Raw genomic sequence first — 16,457 nt, 5'->3', positions numbered from 1 at the left:
ATACTTTACTGTTTGTTCACTGCAGGTTTTGGCCTACAAATATTGATACTAAATACTGCTGTGTGAAAGTGGCCTTATCGTTTAGATTTGTGTCTCTCTGCATGACTGAGTTAAATGCACATTGGCAAGAAGTACAAGCTGGAAGGGGGTATGACTCCAAGACCAGACTACACTAGTTTCAAATGTAGTCTGTTACCATGGAGATATAGAGGTCTGCATAAGAGGGGTAGACACCAAAACCTATGATATATTTAACCATTTGAAGTTGGTTAAAGGGAATATATCCTTTTTTTCTATTTTTCTTATTGTTGGTTAGAGGCAGATACAGATTTTTTTCCTAACCTGTATCAATTTATGATCGTACTATTTCATTTCTTGTACATTATTATTGGGGAAACCATCTTGCCTGGCCTGAGGTATTTTAACAGCATTTAGCAATATGCTTTACATTAAGCCCCATGGAAAAAGGCCATAATCTGTCCCATTGACATGGATAGGAAAGGTCCCTGGACATGCTCTGTACTTGCGCAAAGGTCATTCCGCACAGAGTTGGAAGCTGAGCTTTGAGCATTACCTATTGTCTTATCTATATACTGGTGTCAACTGTCTGTGATAAGAAGAACACTGTACTAATCTGTACAGAACATCATCAAAAATTCTTTAAAAAAAAAAAAAATTCTTGGAGACTACACAAGCGAACTGCCAACACTGTGTTGTAGAGCTCCTCACACTGTGGCCAATTCGAGGGTTGGCCTGTCTCCCATGGACAGGATTAAAGGGGTTATCCAGCGCTACAAAAACATGGCCACTTTCCCCCTACTGTTGTCTCCAGTTTGGGTGGGGTTTTGAAACTCCGTTCCATTTAAGTAAATGGAGCTTAATTGCAAACTGCACCTGATCTGGAGACAAGAGTCGTGTTGTCTCTGAAAGAAAGTGGCCATGTTTTTGTAGCACTGGATAACCCCTTTAAGAAGAAAAACGACTTTTATCAATGTGGCGGGCAGTCAAACTGGCGTGGCCTAGAGCATCTGTGCCCTAGGCCAGCAGCACCTCTCTCGCTGCCTCTATCCTGCCCAGGAGCATTCTGAAAGTGAAGGCAAACGGGGAGAGTGGCGCCCCGGAACTAGGCCACTAGGCCACGCCAGTTTGACTGCCTGCCGTGCCGCATTGATGAGTCATTTTTCTTCTAAATACTGGCACCGGTAAAGAGTCGCTTTAAGTATATTACAAGTTTTTGGATGATTTTTGTAAATATGTTTGCTACATATCGGTGGTAACATGGATGTTGTGATATGATAAAGCATTTAAGTGGTTTACATATTTTACTGTTATCAACAATCTTACTGCCATTCCAGGATGAAGAGGATTCCTTTGTTATGAAGGCCATCATCCATGCTATCAATGATGACAATGTTCCTGGTCTACAGCATCTTCTGGGCTCTCTGGCAAACTATGATGTAAACCAGCCAAACAAGGTAACACCTCACACCAACCATACTTCCCACTTTTGACCCACGTCCCTCTGTCCCTCTTTGCCCTTTACATGTCCCTCTTTTTGACCTAAAAATTAGATTTTCATTAATGAACTTTTATTTGTTGCTTTAGAAAGTGTCTGATTTCTTACTGTATAGACCCAAACTTCCATATTATTCTATCATGTAATGCACGTTGGCTCCTAAAAATTGTTCCATTCGGATGAATCATGTGACATTATGGGCCCATTCACACTTTATTTCACACATGCAGACATCTCTAGGTGTTACGGATCCCTGCAAATGTGGACAGTTACTGAAACACATCTGTAATCCTGTCCGCAATTACAGACAGGGTTCTGTCCGCAACTACAGACAGGGTTACTGATGTGTGAACGGGACCTAAGGATGCAGTCACACACACAGGATCTTCTGCAGGTTTGAAGATGTCAATGTAACTAAATACATACATCTGCAGCAGATCCTGTATATGTGATTGCATCCTTGAATTAAAAACAAATGTCTGTTAAATTTTCCTAGTGTGAACCACTAGTGTTCCTCTTTGGCTGTCCCAAAAAGTTGGGAGGTATGCACTAACAAATGGCTATAATGCCCATGTTATTTGTAAGTAATAAAGAACATTGATAAGAACATTACTTGCACTGTTACCGCCTCTTTTTACTATATTGTGTATGTAGATTTTAGATCTCATTGCGCTGCGGAATCTGTTGGTGCTATACAAATAAATATTATTATTATTATTATTATTATTATTATTATTATTATTATTATTATTATTAAAAGCAGCTTTTGTCTTGTTTTTGAACACTACTTGACCCAAAGTTTAATAGTAAGCTGCTACAGCCTCTTGTTTCTTGTCTCCTATAATTCTGCATCCTTGTTTCAGCATGGCACCCCTCCGCTATTAATAGCCGCCGGCTGTGGAAATATTCAGATGCTGGAATTGCTTATTAAGCGTGGAGCACATATTGATGTGCAGGATAAGGTCTGCAGCTTTTAATTTCCTCATTTAGTACACACTTTATGCATGTATTTTTAGCAGTTCTGAGAAGGTCTTCTCAATTAAACTAGTGTTTTTCCCTTAGGCCGGATCCAATGCACTTTATTGGGCCTCCCGGCATGGTCATGTTGAGACACTGAAATTCCTCCATCAGAACAAATGTCCACTGGATGTTAAAGATAAGGTGAGGCTTGTGATAGAAATGGTGCAAAATATTTTGAAATGTGCAGCACAACCTCACTGCTATAGGGTTATCACAAATGTTCACAGCTGTTTCACATCCTTATATGTTAGGAAGGGGGTTAAAGGGGTTATCCAATGATAATATTTTTCTTTTAAATCTACTGGTTTCATAAAGTTATATAGATTTGTGATTTACTTCTATTTAAAAAATCTTAAGGCTCCCCATACTTATCAGCTGCTGTATGCGCTGAAGGAAGTGGTGTTTTATTTTCATTCTGACACAGTGCTCTCTGCTGCCACCCCTGCCTGAGACAGGAACTGTCCAGCACAGGAGAGGTTTTCTATGGGGATTTGCTACAACTCTGGACAGTTCCTGTCACGGACAGAGGTGTCAGCAGAGAGCACTGTGTCAGACTGGAGAGAATACACCACTTCCTGCAGGACATACAGCAGCTGATAAGTATGGGAAGACTTGACATTTTAAATGGGAGTAAAATTACAAATCTATATAATTTTGTTGCTGGATTACCCCTTTAAGGAAACAATCTACCAAAGGTTAAATTCACTTTATATAGTTTTGATGCTGTGATAAGACTGATTTTACATACAGAATGGTTTGTCACCAGTCAGTCTTTAAAGGGGTTATCCAGGCTTAGGAAAACATGGCTGCTTTTTTTCCAGAAACTGCACGATTGCTCAGTGACTTTTGTTCCATTTGGAAATGATGGAAGACATTAGAGGTGTTTACGGTTTGTCATTGCTTAACAGCAGTGCCGTATACTTCTATAAATTGTGCCTGGTAAGCAGCTATTATGCATCTGTTTTGCTCTGCCTCCACTTATTAGACTTTTCTATCTCATTATATCCAAAAGTCAGGAGAAACCGCCCTTCATGTGGCAGCTCGATACGGTCACCTAGAAGTCATACAGTACCTGTGCAGCATTGGATCAAATCCAGATATTCAGGATAAGGTAAGTATGTCTGGAAGGCATTTCATGTATACTGATTTACTTCACTGATTGCATCTGCTGTTCTGTTACCCAATGACCCGGGAACACCGACTGGTTGGACAGGGAGTCATATGACTGGGTCCTACCATTTAAACAGGACATTTTAATAACTCTGGTAACACTGAGGAGGTGCGACCTTTAGGGTTAAGTGTCTGGTGTCTCAGGAATAGCCAGCCTCAAATGCTTTTTGAGATTCCAAGGCTCCCTGCACATAACTGAGCTGTAGCTTTTATGGCAGCGCACAGAGCCTATGCCTTCCAAGTATGAAGCCACCAAGCCTGCTCTACATGCTGTACTGTGGGCCTTATGTATGAAGATATTTTCACCTCGAATCAATGCTACTTGGGAAGACCCCTGTGTGTACAGCACCTCATCCAACATGCCACAACATTTATTTTACGTTTTTTACCTCAAACTTCACTAACCGAACTTATCGAGTCTATACATACCTGTCTGCGTTTCTCCGTTGTCCTTTTCCATGTCTTCAGCCGGGCACTCAGACAATCACTGACTGAGGGACAGCACTATGGCCCCTAATTGGCTAAGCAAGCTGTCAATCTCGAGATACAAAAATTACAGCACACAAGGACTTGCCGCGACGCTGTCCGTCATTGGCTGAGGAGAGAGTGACAGCTCACTGACTGAGACCAGGAAGCACCAGGGCCAGTGATTGGCCGAGCGAGCTGTCAGTTTTGAGACACAAAATGACAACTCACTCGGCCAAAAACTGGCAACGGCGCTGTCTGTTCTCAGTCAGTGATTGGCTGCGTAGAGAGTGACAGCCTACCAACTGACTGATAATGGTCAGCACTGCGTCTAGCGATAGGCTGTGCGGGCTTTCACGTTTGAGACAAGATGCTGTCCCTTATGCTGGGTTTACACGGAACGATTATCGTACGAATTTGCACGATAACGATCGAATTCGAACGATAATCGTTCGTGTAAACACAGCGAACGATGGAAAGACAAGCGAGAAATCGTTCATTTTGATCTTTTATCTTGTTCTTAAATCGTTGTTCGCAAAAAATTAGCCGATCGTTCCGTGTAAACAGTCATCGTGCGAAAGTCCGTCCGCCCCCCGGCTGCCCTCTTCAGCCAATCAATGCATGGCAGCACTGATTGGCTGAAAAGGGGAGCGGCGGGTGTGGCGATCGGGGCGGCTCAGGGGGCTGTGGTTGACCGTGGGGCCGGGCAGCGAGCGGGGCGCCGGGCTGCGGGCGCGTGATCGCAAAATGATTTTTCCATACGATATATTGTACCGTCTAAACACTGATCGTTATGAAAAAAAAATCGTTACTCTGACATCGTTGATCGTACGATCGGGCCAATAATCGTTCCGTGTAAACCCAGCATTAGGGTCCATTTACACAGAAAGATTATCTGACAGATTATCTGCCAAAGATTTGAAGCCAAAGCCAGAAACAGACTATATACAGAGATCAGGTCATAAAGGAAAGCCTGAGATTTCTCCTCTTGTCCAATCCATTCCTGGCTTTGGCTATAAATCTTTGGCAGATAATCTGTCATATAATCTTTCTGTGTAAATGGACCCTTAGTCAGTGATTACCTGAGTGTACAGCTGAAAACACTGGGGAAGCGTGGACAGTTAAATTTTACTCTTTTTTTTTTTTTTTTTTTTTAACAAACTTGCCACCAAAAAAAATTCATTTTTTTGCTGGATTCACTTCGCTCATCTCTACACCTGATGGAACAATATAATAGTTTTGCAATTTTTAGTCCTGCTTTCTGGCCTAACAAATGAGCACCATGTAAAAGGGTCCCGAAAATCCTGGTATTTATGTATATTTTGTTAGCAAGCAACAACAGCTATCAAACCGTAAGCAAAGTAAGTTGCATAATATGAGTGTATATATATATATATATATATATATATATATATATATATATAATCTCCTGCAGATATATATATATATATATTTACATGAGCGATATTCCTCCTACTCCTCCATGTCTTCTCACAGTGAAGCTGTGACTGATTAATTGTACCTCTACAAAATCAAAATTGCCCCTTGGATGTTGAAGAGAGTGTGCACGAGATATCACTTGTCATTTTCTGCTTATATACAGGACTAAGAACGATTTGAGTGGGAGACACAGGCCATTTACCTTACAAATTGCTCTACACAAAAAGACACCATGAACTAAACTTGATGCTTTTATATGCCTTTGAGAGAAACATGGGAGACCGTTTTACAAAACATTTTCCACGCAAATGTCTTTTAGCTTTCTTACTGCGCTTTAAACAATCCAGTTGTGTCACATAGAGCTTTTATGTGAGGTACATAATGGGCTGCACAATTTCTGCAATAATTGTATATATAATATGTGCCTACATATAGCTGTATCACAGTGAGTGATTTGTCATGTGAATTGCTATACAGGCACAGCACACACTCCTGACATATATCCAGCCTCTGCCAGATGAGTAAGATACACCCTCTCAAAAAATGTGGACTCTCTGCACTTAAGAGGATGTGCACTCAGCCTTCCTATTTTTAGAAAAACACAAAATAGCAAAAATGAAAAACAATATTTAATAGCTGAACAATTCTGGCTTTGTGAAACCATCTCCATATTCATGACTTTTACCCATGAAATGACCTTGTAATCTGCATTTATAATACAAATACTGCTAAAATTCTAATTCATCTGAAGTTAAAAAGGAATGTGTTCATAAACCTTACCAAGGTGGAAATCTAACATTGATTGTAGCAAAAGATGTTGGTTGTTCCCAGTAACCAATGTGTAAAATATGATGCAAGTTAAAAAGTTGAAAGGTTTTAAAAGGATAATGATAACATATTGGTAGGCCAAAGAAGACACCAAAGTGTCAGAATAGTAAATTCATGACAATATACCTTTTAGGGTGCCTTCACACCTACCGTTTCGCAGCAGAAAATCCGCTGCGGATCCGCATCAGATTTAACTAAATGAATGAACACAGCATCAAATCCGCACTTACAAATCTGCTGCGGATCCGCAGCGGATTTGACAGTGCGTATTTAATGCTGTGTTCATTCATTTAGTTAAATCTGCTGCGGATCTGCAGCGGATTTTCTACTGTGATACGGTAGGTGTGAAGGCACCCTTAAAAATAGAAAATGTTTAACAAAACAAATAGGTGGAAGCAGTGTTTGTGAGTTGTAAGAAATTGGCTGAAATAAATGGTTTTCATTGGCTTTTCTATGTATAAATTTCAACACCTAAACAGCGATAGGGCGTACAGAGTGCTAAGGAAATTTGAATATGTAGTGTATAGGATTGGATGAAAGTGATACTAAACGGATGAATCATCATTTTGTATATGCACAAACGTTTGTCTGGTTCCATTTGCATAAAGATGACAACCTGAAGAAATCAATTACCACTTGTTTATTATTTGGGGTACCATGTCGGGTAAAACACTGTGGGAGAAGGCAATACATCAGTGCACAGGCATACATAGAAATTTGGTGGTTTAAAATAAATACAGGATAAGGCTATTTTCCCACATAGTATTTTTGCTCAGTATTTTGGTCAGTATTTTTTCAACCAAAACCAGGAGTGGATTGAAAATACAGAAAGGCTATGTTCACACACTGTTGTAATTGAGTGGATGGCTGCCATTTAAGGGCAAATAATTACTGTTATTTTAAAACGTCCTTTGTTTTGAAACAACGGCTGTTATTTGCCATTAAATGTTATTGTTAAAAGATTACTTGACACATAGAAATAAATAGTAATTTCCCTCTGTAAAGGCATACAATGAAATATGTCACCCATTTCCAGAAGAAGGACTCAAGGACGCTCTGATAATGTAACTACCTGTCTATGCACAATCTACATATACTGTATAGACAGTTACACCATTGGACGACAATTGGTCCTTACTTCCTCCACCTGCATTTCCTCCAGAGAGATGGTAGCGCTGGCAGCCGCTTGACACACACTTTAATGCAAAATTTCTGATGGGTGTCTGCAGTATCACTGCTCTGGAGGGAGTTAACGTGGAGAAGATAGGGTGCCCCTGCATCTGCACCTCAGGGAGCTTAGTGATAGTGCTCATCAATGGACAGTGGCATCACCGAAGGCCTCACAAGGTATCCATTAAATGGATACCAGTGATAGACACCATACTTCCACACCATCGGCCAACCATAGGCTAATATAATGTCCATAGGCTAATGGATACGTTTTTTAAATGTACGCTAAACTGGTCAATTTTTTATACTGGGTAAAGGATCGTTGTTTGGTCTCAGTCTAACAGTGGAAACCTATGGACACATTTAAGGTTTACATGAAACAAGGTCTTAATGTACACTCAATACATAGGGGGAACAAAATTCTATTTCTCTGGTACATTTGTGCTGTAAGGAGTTAAATTCAATAAATGACATCACTGCTTTTTCCTGATGTGCCACTTGTAGGAAGAAGAGACACCACTACATTGTGCCGCCTGGCATGGTTACTATCCTGTGGCCAGGGCCTTGTGCCAGGCTGGCTGCGATGTTAACATCCGCAACAGGGAAGGAGAAACTCCCCTCCTGACAGCCTCAGCAAGAGGATACCATGATATTGTGGAATGCTTGACTGAACATGGAGCTGACCTTGATGCAACAGACAAGGTGAATGATTCCCGTTGTCACAAATTACACACACACAGGCTCAAGGGCCATTTATGTCCATGAAATACATCTCCTCTGATACCTAATCGGCAGCTAGAAACCTGCAATTCCTCATTGTTAAACCCTGGCAGTAAAACATGAAAATATACGAGCGGCTAGTCAGTGGGATGTAAATGCTGTGCTTTGCTGGCAATTTGTACCTATTCAGGAGTCTGCAGAGTAGTATTTCACATTATGTGACTGGACGAATAATTAGATAGAATTACAATCTCTTCAGTTCTCTACATGAGTTGATAGAAAATAAAAATATAGCCTCTGATTTATAGCAATTTGCAAATGGCCCCCTTCACAGGATAAGGCTTCCCTTCTCCCTGCTTATATGCTATATTCAGTATGGCCAGTGCCAAGCCACCTGGGCTGAACCACAGAGCCTTTTCAGGTTGTTACAGTGGAGCCACAGTTTGGAGTGCTAAGACATAGTCATAATTTCAAAAATTTTGACAGGTACCTTAGCGCTGGTCAAAAATAGTTCTAATAATATTCTGCCCATGATAATAACATTAAAAGTAGGTTGTCCAGAGTGGCCATAAACTGGTTAACTCTTTAGACCAGTGCTTCTCAATTCCAGTCCTCAGGCCTCACCAACAGGTCATGTTTTGAGGATGTCCTTAGTATTTCACAGGTGATATAATTATACTTAGTGCATCAGGTATTATCACAGGTGTTTTTTTTCTATGGGAAATACTCAAAACATGACCGGTTGGTGAGGCCCGAGGACTGGAATTGAGAAGCACTGCTTTAGACCATTTTACTATAATGATTGATTGTTGGATCATGTTATGAGATAGATAATCTGTTTGTTTTTCATTTCAGTGTATCTGAAAAATATAATATTATATTTAAAAAAAAAAAAAAATATATATATATATATATATATATATATATATATATATATATATATATATATATATAATTTTATATATATATATTTATATATTTTTTTAAGGAGGGTAAGATAAATCACCCACAAAATCACAAAGAGAATAGTATAGAAATTTCTGAAAAATGGCAATGTTTACAACCACCAAGGGTAATAATTGGATGGACGGAATGCTCATTAGGGTATAAACCCACACACCGTATACACAGCGTATTTACTGCTGCGATACGCAGCGAATACGCAGCAAAAACGCAACAAATACGCAACAAAAACGCAGCAGATTAGATCTAAATAACTGAACTCAGCATTAAATCTTCACCATCAAACTGCTGCGTATTTGCTGCGTATTTGTTGCGTATTTGTTGCGTATTTGTTGCGTATTTGCTGCGTATACGGTGTGTGGGTTTGTACCCTTATACTTATTTATAGACTCCAAAGTGGAACTTAAACAAGCATGCAAAACATGTGCAAAGCATCTCCTGTCTGACCAGTTTATCAGCAGTCTCTGACAGCCAACGAAACCTGCATTAGGCCATTACACTGGCGGCAACAATGCTGCCATTACTTCTACAGTACATTGCTACTAGTGACATGGCAGGTTCTTTTAGGAACACCTGTACACTGCATTGTAATGTCATGTTCATAAATCATACCAACAGCCTGTCTGTAGGCTCATAGAATCACCTGTTTGCTTTTATGAAAGTCCTTGTATATGATTAGAAAAACATGGCTCCTTTCTTCCCAAAACAGCGCCATTCCTTTCCATAGGCAGTGTCTGGTATTGTATTGAATGGGGCAGGCTGCAATTCTCTGCACACCAAAGTGACTAAAAGCTGCTACACATGGAAAAACTCAGAATGGGGCGCACTTCAATAGAAAGTTTCTGCTGGTAATATTTAGATGGTGTATATGTCATGAGATGGATGCCCTTATATAAGAAATAGATAAGGCTCTTTGCCTTTTTAGAGCCAAAGTCATGATGTGGTCTACTACCTGTAGCCATTGTTAATGTTACACATTACAACAGATTCTTAGGACATTACTTAGAAGTCCCTTCAAAGTTGTACTCCATTTAGGCGTATTCATTCTTAGTTGTTGTTGTCTTTGTTGTTGTAGCTGTTGTATGTGTGCAGCATGTACATGCTGATTGTTTAGCATGGACTCATTTCATACTTTTATGTGGTAGTAGTCTCCTTATACTCAAATACTTACTTGATAATAAATATGTTTAAAAGTTAACCCTATAATGTTAGTGTCACTGTCGTGAAATTTTTGTTTGCAGAAATCAATAGTCCAGGCGATTTTAAGAAACTTTGTAATTGGGTTTATTAGCCGAAAAATGCATTTTTATCATGAAAAAGCAGTTTGAAGCTCTTCCAGTCTTCGTTGTTCTCCTATGGAGAGCTAAATAAAAGACCAAAACAGGACAACAAAGAGTTAATCTACAAATCCCTCACCCTTTATCTCCTCTGACAGTCAGTACTGACCTCTCTGAGTTCTGATTACAGCTGTCACCCAGCTCCATGCCTGTAATCCCTTTGTTCTCAGCTTTCTGCTGTCGGCTAACTCCCTCCTTCCTCCTCCCCCCTCCCTAGAACAGACAGGTTGTGTCTGATGCAACAAGTCACAATTTTCTGTTTTTTTTTTTTTTTGCAGTGGATGGAAAAGAGGAGGGAGGGGGGGACCTGGGAAAAGGATTTTTAAATGCAGATAATGGTATATTTGGCTAATAAACCCAATTACAAAGTTTCTTAAAATCGCCTGGACTATTGATTTCTGCAAAAAAAAACAAAAAAAAAACGACCGTGACTCTTTAACGTTTAAAGATTAATGCATAGCCAGAACTGATTTAAAAAAATATCTCTACTCTTGTTGACCTATATGAAATAGAACAAGATTGTAAAGGAGGAATGACAAACTTCTTCCTGACCCCCAGTGGCGACCAAACTAGATCATTGTTCTACCATGTACTTTTATACTTTTACATAACACGTTTGTAACTACACCTTTCTTGATAATTTTTAGGGCAATTAACATGACAAAATAGTGCCTGCATTTTGTAAGAGAGGTGGCCAGTGGGATCTGGGTGACTATTCTATATCATCATCATTCCATTGAAATGAGCTGACCAATTTTCCTGTCCCCCTCTTTCAGGACGGCCACATAGCCCTGCATCTTGCAGTGAGAAGATGCCAGATGGAAGTAGTTAAAACCTTGATCAATCAGGGGTGCTATGTAGACTTCCAGGATCGTCATGGTAACACACCTTTGCATGTCGCCTGCAAAGATGGCAATATTTCCATTGTAAAGGCACTTTGTGAAGCTAACTGTAATTTGGATATTACTAACAAGGTGAGCCGAACAACCACTAATACTAGTAATAACCTAATTCAGAAGTATCAAGCATGTCTTACAATTCTTACATTGTTTTATTTTCACCCAGCGTATTGTCTACTGTCTACAGAGTGACGCGTTAAAGAGATTTTGCTAAATTTTGCATTAATGGCTCATACTCTGGGATCAGCAGCACCTGACACAGCGACGTTCATACTTGTGTGGCCGTATCTGGTAGTGCAGCTTTGTCTGATGTACGAGACACAGTAGCTTACATACAGTATAGATCAGTGATAATCAAACCGTTGGCACTCCAGCTATTGCAGAACTACAATTCCCATCATCAGAGAGACCTTTGGCTGCCCAGGTACTCTAAGAATTGTAGTTTTGCCACAGCTTGTGGGCCTAAGGTTCGCTATCATTGGTATAGATGAAGCTGTGCCAGATACTGCAGAGAACGGGGCATCAATGTAAAACCTCTTTAGGCTGCTATGGCAGAAATTCTACCTTTTTCATTTTCTGTTATTTTTACTAATCTCAACTGTCTCCTAAATGGAATAACATTGTCAGTTGCCATTATTGTTATGATTCCGGTCCATTTTACCACCATTATTCAGTATTTCAACTGTAAAACATGTATATTGTAGTGTTTCTTGCATGGTAGTTAAATATTAAGCACCCATTTAGCTAGGAATCCATAGTTAGTATGTGTCAGTGTTCACTGTTGTATCAAGGGTCGCCTGCACATTGACTGTAACATGTGACAATATGTTTCATGTGTCTACAAAGGCTTATGTTTGTACATGTTATATGTTAACTATAGAGACTAGGCTTTAGTTTCCTAGACATTTTTTTTAGATTGTGATTCACAATTCACATTTTTTTATTAGCTGTCTGGGATCTAGAATTACTGTCAGCATATTTTGTATTACTTTATTTCTTACAGTATGGCCGTACCCCTTTACACCTTGCAGCTAACAATGGTATTCTTGAAGTTGTTCGCTATCTCTGTCTCTCCGGTGCCAATGTGGAAGCACTGACCATGGTAAGGAAATAATTGGCTGACTTTCTGAACAGTAAAATGAGCCATACAGCTGTGGTATCAGGTTATGTTCACACGCGTTGGAGTTTCATTGCAGTCAGGCAATGAAATGATTAACTACTGCAATTAAATCACGCAGTAATGGTGCGTTTACATAGATTTATCTGACAGATTTTTTTAAGCCAAATTCAGAAACAGACTATAAACAGGGAGCAGGTCATAATGGAAAGACTGAGATTTCTCCTCTTTTCAAATCCATTCCTGGCTTTGGCTTCATAAATCTGTCAGAGAATTCATGTGTGAACACAGATTAGGTTTTTGGTAATCCATCTAAATCTAATTTGGACAGGATAAGTAACACCTTGAAAAACCAGCCATGTTGACAATGGACAAAAAATTATTTCTTAAACTGAAACTGTTCTGCTTTTGTTCATGGCTGTGTGCGGTCCTGAGACTCAGACCTACTTAAAAGGGCACTGCTATTTGTTGTAGAGACATGTCAAAGGTTTTGATTGGTCAGCAAAATGAGCTGGGAGAAGCACATGCTAAGCATGTTTTCTGTTCCAGGAGAGAAGCACTCAGCCATGCCCTTCTCTCCCTGCTCATCTTTAAGCTTCTCTGTTCATGTTAAAGCTTTCATATGTGCTTTGATTTGATAGGATGGCAAAACTGCGGAAGATCTTGGCAAGGCCGAACAGCATGAACAGGTTGTCAATTTGCTTGGAAGACTTCGGAAGGTAATAATGTTTCCCATATTTCCTACTTCTAGCACCTTCCACTTTAGCTCTAAGAAACACAGAAGGTAGAATAATCTAGATCAGTCATGGTCAGTAGTGGATTATAATAGGGGCGTTTTGGGTGGCAGCCCGGGGCCCTGAGCTCCTGGGGGGCCCATGACCACCCAAAAAGACTTATACTTTCAATGGTGTACTGTCTCCTGGCTATACTTCTGCCATAATTTGCAAAAAATCACTGTTTTTTTATGGCAATTTTGCACAAATGAGGACATCAGGACATCATGACATTATCAATCCTGTACTATGAACGCCAGGCTAGTGCTTCCATAGTTACAGTGGGGTGGGGGGGCCCAGGCTTGGTGAACAACCAGGGGCCTATAGTAAAGTTAATACGCCCCTGGTCATGGTGAACCTTGGCCCTCCAGCTGTTGCAAAACTACAATTTCCATTATATATGCACGGCTAAAGCCATATCTTGGTTGTCCAGGCAAGATGGCAATTGTAGTTTTATAACAGGTGGAGTGACAGGGTTCCCCATCACTGATCTAGATAATCAGAATGGAGCAGATTATTGCATCTGACCGCTGGCAGCTGGCACCACCACTCCACACTAATCTAGTACAGTGGTACCTCTGTTCTCAAACTTAATTGGTTCAGGAAGGCAGTCTGAGAACTGAGCAGTGTCTTCCCATAGGAAACAATGTAAATGTATTTAATTGGTTCCAGCACCCACCAATAATTACCTACAATACTCATTTATTACATTGAAAAGTGCCAAGTTTAATCACTACAGTACAGTACAGTACAGTACGATACTATACAGAACATTTTAAACAAGAAACATTCAACAAAACCAGCTCATCCTTTACTGTATAGAGTCTCCTCCCATGCCATCACTGTAAAGTATGGGAGATGGTGGTGCACTGACTGTACTACTACTGTATTGTATATGCACTCCAGCAGTCTTAAACAGTACAGACTGGGAGATGGTGGTGCACTGACTGTACTACTACTGTACTGTATATGCACTCCAGTAGTCTTATACAGTACAGACTGGGAGATGGTGGTGCACTGACTGTACTACTACTGCACTGTATATGCACTCCAGCAGTCTTATACAGTACAGACTGGGAGATGGTGGTGCACTGACTGTACTACTACTGTACTGTATATGCACTCCAGCAGTCTTATAAAGCACTGTACTGTATGTAAGGCCTCACCAGTGCTAAACTCACCAGGTACAACCCACCATCCACACTCGCAAAATCATTCAGATACCGAACGAAGTTTGAATTCTGAAAGTTACTTCCGGGTGAATTTTTGTTTAAAGTTTGAAAAAGTGTTTGCGAAATGAGAAAGAGTTTGAGACCGAGGTACCACTGTATATGCATTTCTACTGCTCCCAAGCATGAACACTTCTGCAGTAGTTATGTCCTCATCATATAGACACAAGCCTTAGGGGAGATTTATCAAACATGGTGTAAAGTGAAACTGGCTCAGTTGCCCCTAGCAACCAATCAGATTCCACTTTTCATTCCTCACAGACTCCTTGGAAAATGAAAGGTGGAATCTGATTGGTTGCTAGGGGCAACTGAGCCAGTTTCACTTTACACCATGTTTGATAAATCTCCCCCAAGATGTAGCCAACTTTACTTTGTTACAGAAAAACTAAACCCAGCAACCAAACTTTGGAATGACAGATCTGTTAATAAGTTACAGGTTAGGCTAGGTTCACACTGCGTTTTTAGCATCCGTTTAACGGATCCATTTTTTGGAAAAAACAGATTGCAAAAAACAGATGCATTTGTGTGCATCCGTTTTTTGATCCGTTTTTCCATTGACTTCCATTATAAAAAAAAAAAAAGGATCAAAACGGATGCGTTTTTTTTTTACGCACAATAAAGTACTGTTGACACTACTTTTTTGACCGTTAAAAAAAACTGATCCGTTAAACGGATGCTGAAAACGCAGTGTGAACCTAGCCTTAGTGGTCACTGTGAAGAACCAATCCTTTCGCTGTAGGAATGACTGGCCTTTTATTACATAGATTAGGAGCAAGCAGTTACAGAACAGGAGTGTAGTCTAAGACACCCATTTTCAGCAATTCTACATTACACTGGGTCCATATACCAAATTTATGACCTGATTTGAACTTGCATTTGTTTACTTTTCGGCATCTTAAAGGGATGTTCTAACCATAGAGAATTCTGGAGTAACTATAGGAGGTAGAGGTCCAGTGATCCAACTGCCATCCAATATGGCAAACAGCAGCCAGGAAATGGAGAGACCAGGCCTCGCGTATATGCCCATTCATGATTGATTATATTGATGACATACTTCTCTTACATGTGAATCCTATAGAAGAAAATCTTTATTCACTCCCGACATTAACAACTCTTTCTGAAATGCAATTTTCTTTAGTGTCGAGACTCTAAGCATTCATCATTTGGTGGTATATAGTGCAAAATAATAAACTGCTGATATTTAGGTGGTTCAATTCGATTCCAGCAGACATACTAACCCGAGAGCCCTGATTTGTCTGCTCAGCTTGTACAGAAGAGAAGTATTCTTCACTTGTCATCAGAGCAGCACTATACTGCGGTGATTTCTCCTGCAGGAAATGTCTAGCTCCGCTGAGCCCATGTCAAGATATGCTTATCCCATTCATTCTCCCAGCCCATATTTACAGCATAACACTAATAGGATTGAACAGCCTGTATTACTGTCGGCCCTGTGATTAATGCTTCTCCCTACATCAGGGTTGACGTGAAGTAAACACAGAAGCAACGTCTCCACTTTCCTTTGCGTGATTACAATATTAACTATATTTCCTTTTTGATAAAGGGCAAAATAATACAAGGTGAAATTCTAGTAAATTCTGGAATTTCTGCTATATTTATACAATACTGCAAAATAATATGTTCTCTTATAGTTGCTGTGCATTTTCTAATTCTATTGCAGGGATGGGCGACCTTGGCTCTCCAGCTGTTGCAAAAGTACAACTCCCAGCTTTGGCTGTCCAGGCATGATGGGAGTTGTAGTTTTGCAACAGCTCGAGAGCCAGGGTTCCCCACCCCTGTTCTATTGTGTATA

The 16,457-nt window shown here is 40.1% G+C and overlaps 2 protein-coding genes across 2 annotated transcripts in view; both read left to right on the top strand.

Moving 5' to 3' along the window:
- CTSL (cathepsin L) overlaps positions 1–16,457 on the top strand; it is a 325,166-nt gene that overhangs the window by 249,381 nt on the left and 59,328 nt on the right. The gene's annotated exons all lie outside the window — the stretch shown is intronic.
- The window catches only part of DAPK1 (death associated protein kinase 1), a 104,443-nt gene that overhangs the window by 69,691 nt on the left and 18,295 nt on the right, over positions 1–16,457 (top strand). The window contains exons 12-19 of the mRNA XM_069961761.1: positions 1,356–1,475; positions 2,380–2,478; positions 2,579–2,677; positions 3,549–3,647; positions 8,114–8,311; positions 11,406–11,603; positions 12,532–12,630; positions 13,287–13,364. Coding sequence (XP_069817862.1) covers positions 1,356–1,475; positions 2,380–2,478; positions 2,579–2,677; positions 3,549–3,647; positions 8,114–8,311; positions 11,406–11,603; positions 12,532–12,630; positions 13,287–13,364 — 990 coding nt within the window. The remainder of the gene's footprint in view (positions 1–1,355; positions 1,476–2,379; positions 2,479–2,578; positions 2,678–3,548; positions 3,648–8,113; positions 8,312–11,405; positions 11,604–12,531; positions 12,631–13,286; positions 13,365–16,457) is intronic.

The sequence above is a fragment of the Dendropsophus ebraccatus genome, chromosome 3 (genome assembly GCF_027789765.1).
Source record: "Dendropsophus ebraccatus isolate aDenEbr1 chromosome 3, aDenEbr1.pat, whole genome shotgun sequence".
Lineage (NCBI taxonomy): Eukaryota > Metazoa > Chordata > Amphibia > Anura > Hylidae > Dendropsophus > Dendropsophus ebraccatus.
This window is presented reverse-complemented; position numbering and strand designations above follow the sequence as displayed.